The sequence below is a fragment of the Neophocaena asiaeorientalis genome, unplaced genomic scaffold (genome assembly GCF_003031525.2).
Source record: "Neophocaena asiaeorientalis asiaeorientalis breed wild unplaced genomic scaffold, Neophocaena_asiaeorientalis_V1.1 scaffold190, whole genome shotgun sequence".
In the NCBI taxonomy this organism is placed as follows: domain Eukaryota; kingdom Metazoa; phylum Chordata; class Mammalia; order Artiodactyla; family Phocoenidae; genus Neophocaena; species Neophocaena asiaeorientalis.
The window spans coordinates 8,250,778-8,269,957 of NW_020175017.1; the positions used below are offsets into that span (position 1 = coordinate 8,250,778).

At 37.4% G+C, this 19,180-nt stretch overlaps 1 protein-coding gene across 2 annotated transcripts in view; it reads left to right on the plus strand.

Moving 5' to 3' along the window:
• The window catches only part of BAZ1A (bromodomain adjacent to zinc finger domain 1A), a 92,878-nt gene that overhangs the window by 64,722 nt on the left and 8,976 nt on the right, over positions 1 to 19,180 (plus strand). For both annotated transcript variants that reach the window (XM_024762045.1, XM_024762044.1), the window contains 5 exons: positions 773 to 897; positions 3,442 to 4,038; positions 5,808 to 5,971; positions 6,691 to 6,845; positions 8,927 to 9,075. In XM_024762045.1, coding sequence (XP_024617813.1) covers positions 773 to 897; positions 3,442 to 4,038; positions 5,808 to 5,971; positions 6,691 to 6,845; positions 8,927 to 9,075 — 1,190 coding nt within the window. The remainder of the gene's footprint in view (positions 1 to 772; positions 898 to 3,441; positions 4,039 to 5,807; positions 5,972 to 6,690; positions 6,846 to 8,926; positions 9,076 to 19,180) is intronic.

Genomic DNA, 19,180 nt, shown 5'->3' on the forward strand with positions numbered 1-19,180 from the left:
TGTTCATTCTTCCTACTTATTATATCTGAAGTTTGTCTGCGTCTCTCCTCCACTCTTTGTCTATTTATCTCCTTTATACTCTGAGCCACCATCACCTCCCAGCCAGTTACCTGGACTATTACAGTGACCTCTTTACTGGTCTCCCCTCATCTGCTTTCTCTCTCAGATGATTTTCCACATAGCAGCAAAAGTGCCTTCTAATCATGTCATTTCCCTTTTCTAAACTCGTCCACTTTTTTCCCATTACTTTTTTTTCCCATTGCTTTTTGAATGATGCCTTACAAGGCCCAGTATGACCTAGCCCTGCTTTTTCTCATTCATATCTTCAATTACTTCTTTTTTGTTTACACCTTCTCAAAATTATAAGCTCCTTCCTTTTCCCTTGAGCTCAGTGCCTTAGCATGTTATCCCCTCTGCTAAAAATGAAGATTTCTTCTTACCTGCTGCCTTACCCATCCCCAGTCTCCATAGTCTCGCAGTTTAAATGTCACTTCTTTAAGCAAGCCTCTCTTGATCCCTGAGACTAGAGTTGGTTCTCCTGGAAATGCTTTCATAGCATTTTGAACTTCTCCTTTTTTAGTATTTATTACATATTTTAATTTTACAATGATTTTTATAATTATCTGTTTTCTCTGCAAGACTGTAAACTCTGTGTTATCTCGTTCACTACTTCCTAAGCATAATGCCTGGTACTTCATACGCAGGCAATAAATATTTCATGAATGGAATTATATATTCATTAATGAATATAATTTTTGTTTTCATCCTTAAGGGAAGAAGAAAGGGAAGATTTTGATACTAGCACTGAGGGCAAAGAAATAGAGCAAAAGGAACAAGATCAAGACACAGTTACTGAGGATGAAGATGACCCAGGATCACATAAAAGAAGCAGAAGGGGTAATACAGAATTTCTTAAGGGCATTCTTGCTTGTTTTTAATTGATAAGGCATTTTATTAATTCACTATTCTGAAATATATATTAGATTGCTTCCATTTGAGATTCCAAGGTGTGTTTGTTGAGTTTTCATATTTACTACTTTATATTGACCAAATAGAAATTTTTATTCTATAACATACTCATTCGACATGCACTGAATGCCTCTTAGTTGCTAGAGGTACAAGAGATCAGTAATGCTTGTAATTGGTGTCATATTGATGGGAATGGATATCTCTGCTGCCTTAAAATAATTTCATAAATTGCTGGATCAAAGGAAATACATTTTTTTGAAAGCTTGGTACAAATTACTTCTGAGGATCTCTAACCATCTTCATTTGATAACTATTAAAGGAGATCCTTAAGTTTATTCTGTGCCTCTAATTTGGATGGTATCTTTTTTTTTTTTTTTGCTTTATTTTCTAAATGGTTATTGTAAGTAAACAGAAAATCTCTTGTATCATGGAGGCTGTACTGTCTGATTACAATGCAGTTGATTTAGAAATCCAAAGCAAATAAACCTCATATTATTAGAGTTTAAAACAAACTTCCAAGTAATGGGTCAAAGGAGAAACCCTAATGGAAATTAGCAAATATTTAAAACCAATTAATACTGCATATTAACACTTGTTGGATACAGTCCCTCCACTTAAAGGAAAATTTATATAGCTTTAATACAAATTAAGAAAGAAGAAAGGCAAATTGAGCTAGGCATTCATTTAAGAAGTTAGAGGTAGAAACTGGAATAATCTCCCCAAACATAAGGAAACAGTAGATATGAGTAGAAATTAATAGAAGATAAAACTGCAGTAGAGCCAAAAGTTTGTTCTTTGAAAAAGACACAAACTGGATAAACCTTTGTTGAAATTGATTTGGGGGGGGGGGCAAAAAATAAAGATAAGGGGATAACATAACAATTTTATAGCAGTAAATTTGAAAATAGAGGCCAAAAAGGAGCAAAATCCTAGAAAAGTGCAAATTATAAAAATGGATTAAAGAAAAAATTTTAAATGTGAATCGTCCTAAACCATTAAAGATTTTGAATTCATATTAAAAGCCTTCCTGTAAGGAAAACATCAGTCCTAGGCAACTTTATGGTGAATTCTGCCAAATTTTAAAGAAGCAGATAATTCCAATCTTACACAAACTCTTTCAGGCAAAAGAAATAGAAAGAAGAAACACTCCCCAACCATTTAAGCAATATGACAGTGACTGAAACAAGAGAGAAGTCTAATTCTTCAACATAGCATAAAAGTCCAGGCAGGTCACCAGGAATCCAGGCTCCTTCTGTCTTGTTGGTACTGTCATCCTTAGGGTTTTGCTGCCATCCTCATGTTCCAAAATGATTTATCACCTTGTCTCCATTCTATCTAGTTGGAAGAGGGAAAGAAGAAAAAGAGGCATAACCCAGAGGTTACATATAATGCTTCTGCTCCCACCTCTTTGACCAGTAGTTTCTAATGTAGCCATGTTTACTAGGGAGAGAGGGTCTGGGAAATGTTGTCCTTCTTTTGGATTGCTAGGTGCCTAATAATTAAGGGTTCTGTTACCTTAAAGCAAAGGTTAGTAAACTATAGCCCATTGGCCAAATCTGCCCTGCCCCCTGTTTCAGTATTACCCATGAGCTAAAAAGAGTTTTTACAGTTTTAAATAGTTGAAAAAATTTTATGAAGAATGATATTTTGTGAAGTGAAAATTACATGAAATTCAGACTCAGTGACCATAAATAAAGTTTTATTGAATATAGCCATGCTCATTCATTTACGTATTGTCTATGGCTGCTTTCATGCTACAGTGGCAGAGTTGAGTAGCTGTGACAAAAACCATATGACCCACACAGCTTAAAATATTTACTAGCTAGCCCTTTACAAAAGTAGTTTGCTGACTCCTGCCTTAGACGAAGGACTGAATGTATGGTGCAAAATAACTAACAGACTGTGCCCACACTCTCCAGTATGGAGATGGAAGATTTTTGTGTGTCCCTTTATATTTAAGTGTGTCAGTTTCTTATTAACATAGTATATTAGTCTATTTATGCTGCCATAACAAAATACTACAGACTGGGTGGCTTAAACAACAAATTAATTTCATCACAGTTCTGGAGGCTGGAAGTACAAGATCAAGGTGGGTTGATCAAGCAGGGTTGATTTCTGGTGAGGCCTCTCTCAGCTGGTGATAGCACCTTCTCACTGTGTCCTCACATGACCTTTCCTCTGTGCCCACAAGTGGAGAGGGAGCTCTGGTCTCTCTTCCTTAAAGACACCAGTCCTGTCGGATTAGGGCCCTGCCCTTATGATCTCATTTAACCTTAATCACCTCGTTAAAGGCCCTGTCTCCAAATTCAGTCACACTGGGGTTTAGAACTTCAACCTATGAATTGGGGGTATGGGGGGTGGCGCATACAGTTTAGTCCAAAACGTATAGTAACTAGGGGTAGCTTGTATCATATTTTTCTAATGAAAATTTAAAGTATGATGATGGTGATCAAAGGTTGTTTTCGATTATAGGGAAAAGGGGACAAAATGGATTTAAAGAATGTACAAGGCAAGAAGAGGTCAACTGTGTAACAAGAGAGCCTCTTACTGCTGATGAGGAAGAAGCTTTAAAACAGGAACACCAACGAAAAGAGAAAGAGCTCTTAGAAAAAATCCAAAGTGCCATAGCATGTACCAATATCTTTCCCTTGGGCCGCGACCGCATGTATAGGCGGTATTGGATTTTCCCTTCTATTCCTGGATTGTTTATTGAAGAGGATTATTCTGGTCTCACTGAAGACATGCTGTTGCCTAGATCTTCATCGTTTCAGGATAATGTACAGCCTCAAGATCCTCAGGTATCCACTAAAACTGGAGATTCTTTGACGTCTGAATCTACCTCCAGCATTGACCGAGGTCCGTGTGATGATTCTGTGCAGCTGCCAAAACCAGTGCGTAAGCCAAATCGGTGGTGCTTTTACAGTTCTTGTGAACAGCTGGACCAGCTTATTGAAGCTCTTAATTCTAGAGGACATAGAGAAAGTGCCTTAAAAGAAACTTTGTTGCAAGAGAAACGCAGAATATGTGCACAGCTAGCCCGTTTTTCTGAAGAGAAGTTTCATTTTTCAGGTAAATTTTCAATGGAAACTATTTCCTTTATTTTTCTTTCCCAATAATCTCTGGCTCAGGATTAAACATTTTTCAAACTATTAGAGCTGTGTTTAAAACAACTTCTCTTTCATTTGGACTATGCTCTCAGTTCCTAAGTTAGGGAAAGTTTGCCAGTTAGAGAAATAAGGTTTTCTAGATTCCACTGGCTTCCATTTGGATTATGAGAAACACAGCTGACAATGTGAGAAGTTATGTACTCTTCCTGATCTCATTCCTTGATCAGTAGATTGAATACCTGAGGCACTAAGGTTACCATTGGTTTTTGAGATCTAATAATGAGTGAGTTCACTCACTAAAGGTTTTGGCTGAGGGTCCAGGGACAGGTTCCATTAGTGATCACGCCTTTGGAGGTGGGCTGCAAGGACAGATCAGGTAGCAATATTTCTTATTTGATGACTGGTCTATTGATGACAGATAAGAGAAAGCAGTAAGGCATTTATAGGTGTAAATGAAATTTTCTAGGTAGAGAACTCTTAAATTTAGGGTCATATTATTACCATGACTACTTTAATTCTCTTCAGGATTAAAAACTGTTGATCACAATTCTTTAACAGCTTTAAAGCTGAGATTTTAATTCATAACACTGTACAATTCACCCATTTAAAGTGTACAATTCAGTGGTTTTTTTGTATATTCTTAGATATGTGCAACCATCACACAGTCAATTTTAGAACATTTTCATCATCTCAGAAAGAAATCCCATACCCTTTAGCTGCCACCCCTGTAGACCTAAGCAACCACAAATCTATTTTCTGTTACTGTAAATTTCCTTGTTTGAATATTTTATATGACTGGTATCATATAGTATATGGTCTTTTGTGATTGACTTCTTTCACTTAGCATAATGTTTTCAAGGTTCATTTAAGTTGTACTTCATTCCCTTTTATGGCCAATTAATGTTCATTGTATACTATATTTTACTTATCCATACGTTAGTTGATGGACATTTCTGTTGTTTCCACCTCTTGGCTATTACGGATAATGCTGCTATAAACATTTGTGTACAGATTTTTGCTGACACATGTTTTCATTTCTCTTGGGTATATACCTAAGAGTGAAATTACTAGATCATATGGTAATTCTGTTTAATCATTTGAGGAACTTCCAGACTGTTTCCTAAAGTGGCTCACCATTTTATATTGAGGGTTAAAGTTTCTCCATGTCCCTGTCAACACTTGTTATTATCTGACTTTTTGATTCTAGCCATTCTAGAGGTGTGAAGTGGTATCTCATTGTGGTTTTGATGTGTATTTCCCAAATGACTAATGATCTTGAGCATCTTTGCATGGTCTTATTGGCCATTTGTATATCTTCTTTAAGGAAGATATGGTCTGATATGAAGTGTGTTCAGGGGAATTCCCTGGCGGTCCAGTGGTTAGGACTCAGAGCTTTCACTGTTGTGGGCCCCTGGTTGGCAAACTAAGATCCCGCGAGCCTCGCGACACAGCCAAAAAAAAAGAAAGAAAGAAAAGCATGTTCAGATCCTTTGCTCATTTTTTAATTGTATTATTTGTCTTTTTATTGAGTTGTAAGAGTTCTTTACATATTCTAGATACAAATCACTTATCAGATAAACGGTGTGCAAACATTTTCTCCTTCTCCTCCCCCCCCCCGTACTTGAGGATTTACTGAGTGTTTTTATATCCATTGTCTCACAATCATACAGTCAGATGGGTAATTGTATTTTTTAATGAGATAATAATAAAGATATTTGATAACTATTTCAGACAAACCTCAAACTGATAGCAAACCTACATATAGTCGGGGAAGATCCTCCAATGCATATGATTCATCTCAGATGTCTGCAGAAAGGCAGCTTGAGTTGAGGCTGAGAGATTTTCTTTTGGATATTGAAGACAGAATTTACCAAGGAACATTAGGAGCAATCAAGGTTTGTCCCTGTTCCCATTTTAAATTTGCCTAATTACCAGAATTTTGGCCATATTTGTTAATTTATTTGATATAGTCAAGGCATGTGTGTTCTGAATAAATACCAGGAAGTGATATATTTTTTTATGAAAACTAACTTTATTCCCCTGTATCAAATTGTTTATATATAGATAGAAATCTTTCTTAAATATGCTATATGACTATCTGCTTTCTTAAACAGAATTTAATGAACATAATTGACCTTTTTTAATATTAACTTTTGGTGTTTTAAAAAGTATCTGTTTTATGGCATTTTCATCCGAGATGTTGAAATGTGTAAGGATATTTTCTTCTTCCTTGACTAGCTCCTGCCTCCTCTGCTGAGTCTGGTTTGTTTATTGGTTTCTTTGTTACCTTTTTAAAATCTGTAAGTAATTCATGCTTGGTATGTGTGTTCTGTTCATTCCTTTGCTATCATCTGTCACTTTTTTGCTACTGTCAGGTGACCAATCTTAGAATTGTTTATGATTTCACTATATAGAGAGTAAGGTATTAAAGCTTCCATCTATGAATGATATGAATTCCATTTTGGCCACTTAGTAACCTTATTTTTAGATCCCTTTTTGATTCACAATCTGTTCTAGAATATTCATGACTTTTTCATATGTACATTGAACCTCATGCTTCTTAGGAACAGTATATGTCATTTTTCAGGGTTAGTAAATTTGGTTTTTGTTACAGGTTACAGACCGAAACATCTGGAGATCAGCATTAGAAAGTGGACGGTATGAGCTGTTAAATGAGGAAAATAAGGAAAATGGTATAATTAAAACTGTGAATGAAGATGTAGAGGAGATGGAAATTGATGAGCAAGCAAAGGTCATAGTAAAAGACAGGTACAAAAAGGATTTTCTAAAGTAATCATCACTTTTCCTTGCCATTTTATACTTTTTTTTTTAAGTAAATGTTTCTTTTTCTTCAAAAAATTGTTTTAAAATCTTATTGTGAGGACCTTAATATTTGTAACCACTGAAGTGATGATTTTGCTAAACCGCAGGTTCTCTGTCACTCCACTTAGTACTAAAGCAGCTGAAAGACACCTTGTTAGGATAATGATATTGATAGTTACTCAAGTTTTTAAAAACTGTTTGAACTTAAGGTTTTATTAATTTCAGAAAGTAGCTTTACACTATCCATTTGTCTTTTCTGTAGGAAAACTTAGTAAACTGTAATAGACTAAAATATTATTTGAGCCATTAATCAGAACCTATTTATCTATAGACAGATACTTTTACTTTTTCAGAGTTATTTTGGATAGTATCTGCCCTTAAGGATAAGTTTTATTGTCTGGAAGGAAATGGTGGAGAGACATTAAGCTAACAATTATAGAACAGGGTCAGAGTTCTGGTAGTAAATACCCAATGCAAATGTAACACATAGGAGAGCTTCTTATCTTGGTAGAATATGGAAAACAGCAAAGGAAGTGCAAGAGGAAGTGACTGTGAACCTGAGACCTAAAGGTGGAAAGGATATGAGACTGGGCGGGAAGACATTATACCAAAGGCTTTGAGTGAATGAGCTTGTACTTTTTTTTTTTTAACATCTTTATTGGAGTATAATTGCTTTACAATGGTGTGTTAGTTTCTGCTTTATAGCAAAATGAATCAGCTATACATATACATACATCCCCGTATCTCCTCCCTCTTACGTCTCCCTCCCACCCTGCCTATCCCACCCCGCTAGGTGGTCACAAAGCACCGAGCTGATCTCCCTGTGCTATGCGGCTGCTTCCCACTAGCTATCTATTTTACGTTTGGTAGTGTATATATAAGTCCATGCCACTCTCTCACTTCGTCCCAGCTTACCCTTCCCCCTCCCCAGGTCCTCAAGTCCATTCTGATGATCATTTTAGCTGCAGCATGGAGATTTATTGCAAAGGGAGTAAGATTGGAGGCGAAGAAACTGGTTAGTTAGGAGACAGCTATAAGTAAAAGTTGAAGCACGAGAAACAGAGATAAGCTGCCTGAGATACTTATCGCTTAAGGTCCTCTCTGAAACCTTTCCCCTAAGCTTTGTCTCATCCACCTTCCCTCCTCTCGATATTTGCCCTTGTTTCTGTGCTACCTAATGACCTTAAATGACTTGATAGTTTAGCTCTTGATTCATGTTTTTATCTCCCTTTCCTATTAGCTTATGAGAACTCTTAAGAGATTGAGGGAAACTATTTCTTACACAGATACAAGTAAGCATTTGGATGATAAGTGGATTCAAGTTTCACCTAATAGTGTTTTTAAGTACTGTAAAACTCTTCAGTTTCTTTTGTGTGAATATGATCTTTATAGCACAACATAGAAAAGTATGAAATAATCTGAAAATTAATGATAAATGGAAAAAGAAAATACAACCATTGGTTAAAATATTAGATATATACTTTGATGGGAAGTTTTTATGACAAATATAAATATAATTTTATTCTTTTATTCTGTCTCCAAGATTTCTTCAACATATAAGACCTTGAAAGTAATCATAGTTTGAAATATATATATGTACTTTTGAAAATCAGCAGAAAGACCTATGGTTTAGGAAAGAAAGCTGAAAGATAATTTGTATTAGTAAATGCCTTACCCGAAATTTAAAAATTCTCTGAAAGATGGAGCTGGCTTGCTTTGTACAGTACTCTCTACTTATTCAAGTTTGCTTCAGAGAAAGAATTCTTAGCCCAGCCTTATCAATCATATTCTGAGTTACTGGGAGGAGAGAGAATACTGTGAGTCACTGTACCTGCACCCCTGCGTGTGAGATCCTTGTTATATGTGGCTGTAGATATGACACATTTAAACTGGGAATATTTTTCAAGTATTCCTTAATTGCCTATTCTTTATTTTGTGGATTCGATTGAAGACTTGCTCTTAACAAAACTTTATGTGTGGTGCTATGGGGAATAAGATAATCGCTGTCCTCACTGTTTTAATTGTAGACTTTTGGGCATAAAAACAGAATCTCCAAGTACTGTCTCAACTAATGCAAGTACACCGCAGTCAGTGAGCAACGTGGTTCATTATCTTGCAATGGCACTCTTTCAAATAGAGCAGGGCATTGAGCGGCGTTTTCTCAAAGCTCCACTTGGTGAGTATCTGTTTTTAATTCAAAATATTAGTTATATTTTAAATGCTTTTGAATTGCCCTTTAATTGATAGAACTTTATTGTCTGACATAATAAAATTGATTGACTAATTTGAACATTTTAAGATTGCATTTTCATTTTAAAATATGAGTTCTTTCAGGTGAGATTTATTTTTTTAGTAATACTTAAATACTTTAAAAAAATTTTTTCTAGGTATTCATTCATTTTAATGAATGTCTATTTAACTATTTCTGTCAATCTCTTCTTTTATGAACTTTTCTTCTGAAGAAAGATTACCAAATCCTGTGACTGGCCAGACCCTGAATAATCAAAGACTATACATAAATTTGTTGTTGTTGTTATTTAAAACAGAACCTCAAAGAAGCCACTTAAATGTCCCCCATTAGGGGTATGGTTTAATAATGCGGTCATTCACCTGAGCACTGTGTACGAAGTACCAAATCAGAAATACCAGGTGTTAAAGGGTACACAGATGAGGAAATGCTCTGTAATTTATGGTTAGGATGACAGAAATAATTCTGTCAGGAATGTGTTTCAGCAGTTGTGACATTAATATGCTTTTAGGGACTAATCTAGGAACATACTCATTATGTCTTTAGGAAAAATATATGTGTCAAGTTCCAAATCAATTTTCATGTCATAACTGCCTCTACTTTCCTGTGGTCTTTCTGAAAAATGGAATTAATTTATAATTCATCATATTGAGGTAGTTTGTATCTCAATAGTGGGGTACTAGAAGAAACAATTTTTTTAAACCATATCTTTTTGGTCTCATATTGAGAGAGCAACTTGAGGAGATGAAAATCCTTTAAAAATGATTTGAATGTTACTTTGTTGAGTAGTAAGAACAAAGCTTTCATAAATAGATGGTGCTAACAGAGCAATTTTGGAACGTCAATATATTTGTAAAATGTTATTTTTAAATTGAAGGATTTGTGACTAGTATCTCATTGTTCTAATAAACCTATCCATATTTTTATATTTTTTATAAATTGATAATTCTACCATGAGCTTAATAACTCACTTTTCACATCAAAAGTAGCACTTGTAAGAAATAAAATACATATGATCATAAAGATATTCAAGTTTGTATTTGTTGTATCACTGCTATTTTGTCTTCAGTATTTCTTAATATTTTCTGTGTTCAAATCAAATTACATGTACAAGGGATCTCTGTATTGTTTCTTACAAACACATGTGAATTTACAATTACTTCAATTAGAAGTTATTTGTAAGTCATAGAGCTCTTATAAATGTAAGGTGTTACTACTACTCATTAATTCTGTGATTCCTAACGGGGTGAGGGATAAAATGCAATTCTGCTGATTTTTCCACTTCTGAAATTGCTGTCAATTAAAGTTATTTATACGTTTGGGGGGATCAACTTAATTATTTAGTGTGTTTGTCTTTTTCTTCAGTACATTTTATTAAATATTTACACAAAGGGAAAAAGTTAACACTGAGAGATGTTGCAACTTACATCTCATAGGTTTTGTAAGAGCAGAGAACTATAGTGTTCCTTATGCTTGTTTGTATACAGCAGCATTAGAACATTCATTTCAAGCTGAGACATAGAAACAATTTTAATTTGGGATCTTAAAAAAATAAATGAAATAAGACAAGTTCAACTTACCTTACTTACTTTGTAAATGTTGGTCAGAGTCAGATGTTGATCATTTGTAATATGGATGTTACCATCTACCATTGCTGCTTCAAAGTTAGTAGAAGAACTGGTGTCTGTAACTCTTTATGTTTAAGCCTTTGAACAGTCTGTTTTGAATGAGACCGCAGGAAATGGAGGTACCTCTAGAGTTTTAAGATAGTCTAACTATTTGGAGCAAGGTAATCAAGAATATCCTTAATCCGGAAGAGAAAAGGGGGTTCCACTTCATGAATGTTTGAGATAGAATATTTATTAAAATCCTCCATTCTCTTGATAATTTTTCAACATAGCAAATTAACTATAGTAGGAATTATCCCAGTTTAGCTTCAGAAATTATTTCAGTTTCTTGAGGAAGCAAGTAAGAAATAAAATTTCTACTTATGTTCCACCTTCTCTAGTATGTCCCTCTTATGCTAGTGATCAATCGCATTGATAAAACTAGGCTTTTTTAGCTTGGGGAACATAATCCTATTTCAGTTAATGATTTTAGGTAACGTGTGAGAATTGTTTAAGTTGATAATTTAATCATTTATAAAGTCATCCGTATGGTTAAACCCTTAAGCTATAGGGGAAAAAATTGTCAAACTAACTTTATCAATTTGAAATTAGGTAGCACAGAAATTAATAAAGATCAAAAAGGAGATAGAAAAAAAAAGACAAGAAAAAGAGAGAGGAAGATCATCAGTCTAGTGTGACAGATGGTAAATTTTTAACTTTTTAAAGAATTCTGTATTTTTAAAGAACTATGATTTTACTTTCTTTACTGCTGAATACTGGTTTACATATTTAGCTTTTGAAGGAAAAACCTTGGATTTGGTTTTTTGGAAGAGAATGGCGTTGGGGGTAATATCATCTTCCTAACATTTTTCTTTCTCCATTTCATACCTCAGCTAATCAAACTCTTTTAAGCTGGTATATAAAAAATTGACATCGTTGAACCTTAGTATACTTAGTTATTAGTTAAAAGAATTAACAGCTATGGAATGTATATTTACTTATTCTACATATAGTATTTATTCACAGCATTTTTTTTTCCTTTACTAGCATAGGGAGAATTATGGAGTAGGAGATGTTATTGTTTTATCTCCTAGAGAAGCTTACATGGCATGGTGACATGGATTAATGTATAGTGGCAGTTAACAGTATACAATCTCCCAGTGTGATATTTGATTATATGAATCTACCATTATTTTATATTAGTAAAATACTTTTAGAATTTTATTTATTTATGGCTGCATTGGATCTTCATTGCCGCACGCGGGCTTTCTCTAGTTGCAGCGAGCGGGGGCTACTCTTCGTTGCAGTGCGCAGGCTTCTTATTGCAGTGGCTTCTCTTGTTGCAGAGCACGTGGCTCTAGGTGCGCGGGCTTCAGTAGTTGTGGCTCGCAGGCTCTAGAGCACAGGCTCAGTAGTTGTGGCACAGGGCTTAGTTGCTCTGCGGCATGTGGGATCTTCCCAGACCAGGGATCAAACCAGTGTCCCCTGCATTGGCAGGCAGATTCTGAACCACTGTGTCACCCGGGAAGTCCCTAGTAAAATACTTTTAATTAGCAATATCTTGAGGCACAGAGGGGTTAAGCAACTTGCCCAGGCTCATATAGGGGAGCTAGTACTCAACCTCAGGACAGACTGACTCCATAGCCTACATTCTCTTAATTATTATGACACGGTACATGAGGTTTTATTTGAGGATAATAGAAAATATGATGTGATAGGACCAAACTTTGTGTGGAGTCATATATCTTGCAGAATTTTGACATGATGTGGTAGGCCCTTTATAATTAAGTGCAATGTCTTAGGAAAACTAAGGTAGTTGCAGTATTGAAGATCAATCGAAGGTGGATATCACAAGCAAGTGTACAATGATAGGCGAGATTAATGGCAATTAAATGACTTTTCTTTTTTTGGTGGTGGTTTTTATTTTATTTTTGTTAACATCATTATTGGAGTATAATTGCTTTACAATGGTGTGTTAGTTTCTGCTTTATAGCAAAGTGAATCAGCTGTACATATACATATATTCCCATATCTACTCCCTCTTGTGTCTCGCTTCCACCCTCCCTATCCCACCCCTCTAGGTGGTCACAAAGCACCGAGCTGATCTCCCTGTGCTATGCGGCTGCTTCCCACTAACTATCAATTTTACATTTGGTAGTATATATAAGTCCATACCACTCTCTCACTTTGTCCCAGCTTACCCTTCCCCCTCCCCATGTCCTCAAGTCCATTCTCTATGTCTGCGTCTTTATTCCTGTCTTGCCCCTAGGTTATGCATAACCTTTTTTTTTTCTTTTTTTAGATTCCATATATATGTGTTAGCATACGGTGTTTGTGTTTCTCTTTCCGACTTACTTCACTCTGTATGACAGACTCTAGGTCCATCCACCTCACTACAGATAACTCCATTTCGTTTCTTTTTATGGCTGAGTAATTATTCCATTGCCTGTATGTGCCACATCGTCCTTATCCATTCATCTGTCAGTGGACACTTAGGTTGCTTCCATGTCCTGGCTATTGTAAATACAGCTGCAATGAGCATTGTGGTACATGACTCTTTTTGAATTATGGTTTTCTCAGGGTATATGCCCGGTGGTAGGATTGCTGGGTAATATGGTAGTTCTATTTTTACTATTTTAAGGAACCTCCATACTGTTCTCCATAGTGGCTGTATCAATTTACATTCCCACCAACAGTGCAAGAGGGTTCCCTTTTCTCCACACCCTCTCCAGCATTTATTGTTTGTAGATTTTTTGATGATGGCCATTCTGAGTGGTGTGAGGTGACACCTCATTGCAGTTTTGATTTGCATTTCTCTAATGATTAGTAATGTTGAGCATTCTTTCATGTGTTTGTTGGCAATCTGTACAACTTCTTTGGAGAAATGTCTATTTAGGTCTACTGCCCAGTTTTGGGTTGGGTTTTTTGTTTTTTTGATATTAAGCTGCTTGTATATTTTGGAGATCAATCCTTTGTCAGTTGGTTCATTTGCAAATATTTTCTCCCATTCTGAGGGTTGTCTTTTCATCTTGTTTATGGTTTCCTTTGCTGTGCAAAAGCTTGTAAGTTTCATTAGGTCCCATTTGTTTATTTTTGTTTTTATTTCCATTTCTCTAGGAGGTGGGTCAGAAAGGATCTTGCTGTGATATATGTCATAGAGTGGCTGCCTATGTTTTCCTCTAAGAGTTTGATAGTGTCTGGCCTTACATTTAGGTATTTCATCCACTTTCAGTTTACGTTTGTGTATGGTGTTAGGGAGTGTTCTAATTTCATTCTTTTACATGTACCTGTCCAGTTTTCCTAGCACCACTTATTGAAGAGGCTGTCCTTTCTCCACTGTACATTCCTGCCTCCTTTATCAAAGATAAGGTGACCATATGTGCGTGGGTTTTTCTCTGGGCTTTCTATCCTGTTCCATTGATCTATATTTCTGTTTTTGTGCCAGTACCATACTGTCTTGATTACTGTAGCTTTGTAGTATAGTCTGAAGTCCAAGAGCCTGATTCCTCCAGCTCTGTTTTTCATTCTCAAGATTGCTTTGGCTATTCGGGGTCTTCTGTGTTTCCATACAAATTGTGAAATTTTTTGTTCTAGTTCTCTGACAAATGCTACTGGTAGTTTGATAGGGACTGCATTGAATCTGTAGATTGCTTTGGGTAGTATAGTCATTTTCACAGTGTTGATTCTTCCAATCCAAGAACATGGTATATCTCTCCATCTATTTGTATCATCTTTAATTTCTTTCATCAGTGTTTTATAGTTTCCTGAGTGCAAGTCTTTCTCCTCCTTAGGTAGGTTTATTCCTAGATATTTTATTCTTTTTGTTGCAATGGTAAATGGGAGTGTTTCTTAATTTCTCTTTCAGATTTTTCATCATTAGTGTATAGGAGTGCAAGAGATTTCTGTGTATTAATTTTGTATCCTGCTACTTTACCAACTGCATTGATTAGCTCTAGTAGTTTTCTGGTAGCATCTTTAGGATTCTCTATGTATAGTATCATGCCATCTGCAAACAGTGACCATTTTACTTCTTTTCCGATTTGGATTCCTTTTATTTCTTTTTCTTCTCTGATTGCTGTGGCTAAAACTTCCAAAACTGTGTTGAATAATAGTGGTGAGAGTGGGCGACCTTCTCTTCTTCCTGATCTTAGTGGAAATGGTTTCGGTTTTTCACCATTGAGAAAAATGTTGGCTGTGGGTTTGTCATATATGGCCTTTATTATGTTGAGGTGTCTTCCCTCTATGCCTACTTTCTCGAGGGTTTTTATCATAAATGGGTAGTGAATTTTGTCAAAAGCTTTTTCTGCATCTATTGAGATGATCTTATGGCTTTTCTCCTTCAATTTGTTAATATGGTGTATCACGTTGATTGTTTTGCATATATTGAAGAATACTTGCATTCCTGGGAGAAACCCCACTTGATCATGGTGTATGATCCTTTTAATGTGCTGTTGGATTCTGTTTGCTAGTATTTTGTTGAGGATTTTTGCATCTATGTTCATCAGTGATATTGGCCTGTAGTTTTCTTTCTTTGTGACATCCTTGTCTGGTTTTGGTATCAAGGTGATGGTGGCCTCGTAGAATGAGTTTGGGAGTGTTCCTCCCTCTGCTATATTTTGGAAGAGTTTGAGAAGGATAGGTGTTAGCTCTTCTCTAAATGTTTGATAGAATTCACCTGTGAAGCCATCCGGTCCTGGGCTTTTGTTTGTTGGAAGATTTTTAATCACAGTCTCAATTTCAGTGCTTGTGATTGGTCTGTTTATATATATATTTTTTGTTTCTTTTTGTTTTTGTTCCTTTTTTGCGGTACGCGGGCCTCTCACTACTGTGGTCTCTCCCGCTGTGGAGCACAGGCTCCGGACATGCAGGCTCAGTGGCCATGGCTCACGGGCCCAGCCGCTCCGCAGCATGTGGGATCCTCCCAGACCAGGGCACAAACCCGTGTCCCCTGCATCAGCAGGCGGACTCTCAACCGCTGCGCCAGCAGGGAAGCACTGGTCTGTTTATATTTTTATTTCTTCCTGGTTCAGTCTCAGAAGGTTGTGTTTTTCTAAGAATTTGTCCATTTCTTCCAGGTTGTCCATTTTATTGGCATATAGTTACTTGTAGTAATCCCTCATGATCCTTTGTATTTCTGCAGTGTCAGTTGTTACTTCTACTTTTTCATTTCTAATTCTATTGGTTTGAGTCTTCTCCCTTTTTTTCTTGATCAGTCTGGCTAGTGTTTTATCAATTTTGTTTATCTTCTCAAAGACCCAGCTTTTAGTTTTATTGATCTTTGCTCTCGTTTCCTTCATTTCTTTTTCATTTATTTCTGATATTTATGATTTCTTTCCTTCTGCTAATTTTGGGGGTTTTTTGGTCTTCTTTCTCTAATTGCTTTAGGTGTAAGGTTAGATTGTTTATTTGAGATGTTTCTTATCTCTTCAGGTAGGATTGTATTGCTATAAACTTCCCTCTTAGAACTGCTTTTGCTGCATCCCATAGGCTTTGGGTTGTCGTGTTTTCATTGTCATTTGTTTCTAGGTATTTTTTGATTTCCTTTTTGATTTATTCAGTGATCTCTTGGTTATTAAGTAGTTATTTTTTAGCCTCTATGTGTTTGTATTTTTTACAGATCTTTTCCTGTAATTGATATCTAGTCTCATAGCATTGTGGTCAGAAAAGATACTTGATACGATTTCAATTTTCTTAAATTTACCAAGGCTTGATTTATGCCCCAAGATATGATTTACCCTGGAGAATGTTCCATGAGCACTTGAGAAGAAAGTGTATTCTGCTGTTTTAGGATGGAATGTCCTATATATATCAATTAAGTCCATCTTGTTTAATGTATCATTTAAAGCTTCTGTTTCCTTATTTATTTTCATTTTGGATGATCTGTCCATTGGTGAAAGTGGGATGTTAAAGTCCCCTACTATGAATGTGTTACTGTTGATATCCCCTTTTTATGGCTGTTAGCATTTGCCTTATGTATTGAGGTGCTCCTATGTTCGATTCATAAATATTTACAATTGTTATTTCTCCTTCTTGGATTGATCCCTTGATCATTATGTATTGTCCTTCTTTGTCTCTTGTAATAGTCTTTATTTTAAAGTCTATTTTGTCTGATACGAGAATAGCTACTCCAGCTTTCTTTTAATTTCCCTTTGCATGGAATATCTGTTTCCATCCCCTCACTTGCGGTCTGTATGTGTCCCTAGGTCTGAAGTGGGTCTCTTGTTGACAGCATATATGTGGGTCTTGTTTTTGTATCCATTCAGCCAATCTGTGTCTTTTGGTATTTCTCTGTCTTCTCATTTTGCTTAACTTACTGTGTTTGGGGTCTCCTTTTTGCAGGCTGCAGGTTCGTAGTTCCTGTTGTTGTTGGTGTGTCCCCAGTGGCTAAGGTTTGTTCAGTGGGTTGTGTATGCTTCCTGGTGGAGGGGACTAGTGCCTGGGTTCTGGTGAATGAGGCTGGAGCTTGTCTTTCTGGTGGGCAGGACCACGTCCAGTGGTATGTTTGGGGTGTCTGTGACCTTATTATGATTTTAGGCAGCCTCTGTGCTAATGGGTGGGGTTGTGTTCCTGTCTTGCTAGTTGTTTAGCATAGGGTGTCCAGCACTGTAGCTTGCTGGTTGTTGAGTGAAGCTGGGTCTTAGCGTTGAGGTGGAGATCTCTGGGATATTTTCACCATTTGATATTACGTGGAGCTGGGAAGTCTCTTGTGGACCAATGTCCTGAACTCGGCTCTCCCACCTCAGAGACACAGGCCTGACTCCTGTCCAGAGCACCGAGAGCCTGTCAGCCACAAGGCTCAGAAGAAAAGGGGGGAAAAAGAAAGAAAGGAAGGGAGAAAAAAGTAAAATAAAATAAAGTTATTAAAATAAAAAATAATTTTTAAAAATGAAGAAAAATTAAAAGTAATTAAGAAAAGAAAAGAAAGAAGAGAGCAACCAAACCAAAAAACAAATCCACCAAGATAACAGTGCTAAAAACTATACTAAGAGAAAAAAAACTACGGACAGACAGAACCCTAGGACAAATGGTAAAAGCAAAGCTGTACAGACAAAATCACACAACAAAGCATAGAAGCATACACATACACACTCACAAAAAGAGAAGAAGGAAAAATATATATATATCGTTGCTCCCGAAATCCACCTCCTCAGTTTGGGATGATTCATTGTCTATTCAGGTATTCCACAGATGCAGGGTACATCAAGTTGATGGTGGAGATTTAATCCGCTGCTCCTGAGGCTGCTGGGAGAGATTTCCCTTTCTCTTCTTTGTTTGCACAGCTCCCGGGATTCAGCTTTGGATTTGGCCCCGCCTCTGCATGTAGGTCCCCTGAGGACGTCTGTTCTTCACTCAGACAGGAAGGGGTTAAAGTAGCAGCTGATTCGGGGGCTCTGGCTCACTCAGGCCAGTGGGAGGGAGGGGTACAGAATGCGTGGCAAGCCTGTGGCGGCAGAGGCCGGCGTGACGTTGCAACAGCCTGAGGCGTGCCGTGTGTTCTCCCCGGGAAGTTGTCCCTGGATCACGGGACCCTGGCAGTGGCAGGCCACATGGGCTCCCGGGAGGGGAGGTGTGGATAGTGACCTGTGCTTGCACACAGGCTTCTTGGTGGCTGCAGCAGCTGCCTTAGTGTCTCATGCCCGTCTGTGGGGTCCGCGCTGATAGCCACGGCTTGCTCCTGTCTCTGGAGCTCATTTAGGCAGTGCTCTGATTCCCCTCTCCTCGGCACCCCAAAACAATGGTCTTTTGCCTCTCTGGCAGCTCCAGACTTTTTCCCAGACTCCGTCCTGGCTAGCTGTGGCTCACTAGCCCCCTTCAGGCTGTGTTCACGCAGCCAACCCCAGTCCTCTCCCTGAGATCCGACTGAAGCCCGAGCCTCAGCTCCCAGCCCCCACCCACCCCGGCAGATGAGCAGACAAGCCTCTCGGGCTGGTGAGTGCTGGTCGGCACCGATCCTCTGTGCGGGAATCTCTCCACTTTGCCCTCTGCACCCCTGTGGCTGCGTTCTCCTCCACGGCTATGAAGCTTCCGCACTCCGTCCCCTGCAGTCTCTGCCCGCAAAGGGGCTTCCTAGTGTGGGAAACCTTACCTCCTTCACAGCTCCCTCCCACTGGTGCAGGTCCCATCCCTATCCTTTTGTCTCTGTTTATTCTTTTATCTTTTGCCCAACCCAGGTACGTGGGGAGTTTCTTGCTTTTTGGGAGATCTGAGGTCTTCTGCCAGCGTTCAGTAGGTGTTCTTTAGGAGTTGTTCCACGTGTAGATGTATTTCGGATGTATCTGTGGGGAGGAAGGTGACCTCCATGTCTTACTCTTCCGCCATCTTGAACATCTCCTAAATGACTTAATAGGTTCAAATGTTTCTGTATAAAAATTGGTGCTGAAAGTTCTTTTTAAGGGGGTATTAACATTTTTTTTAATTCACCTTAT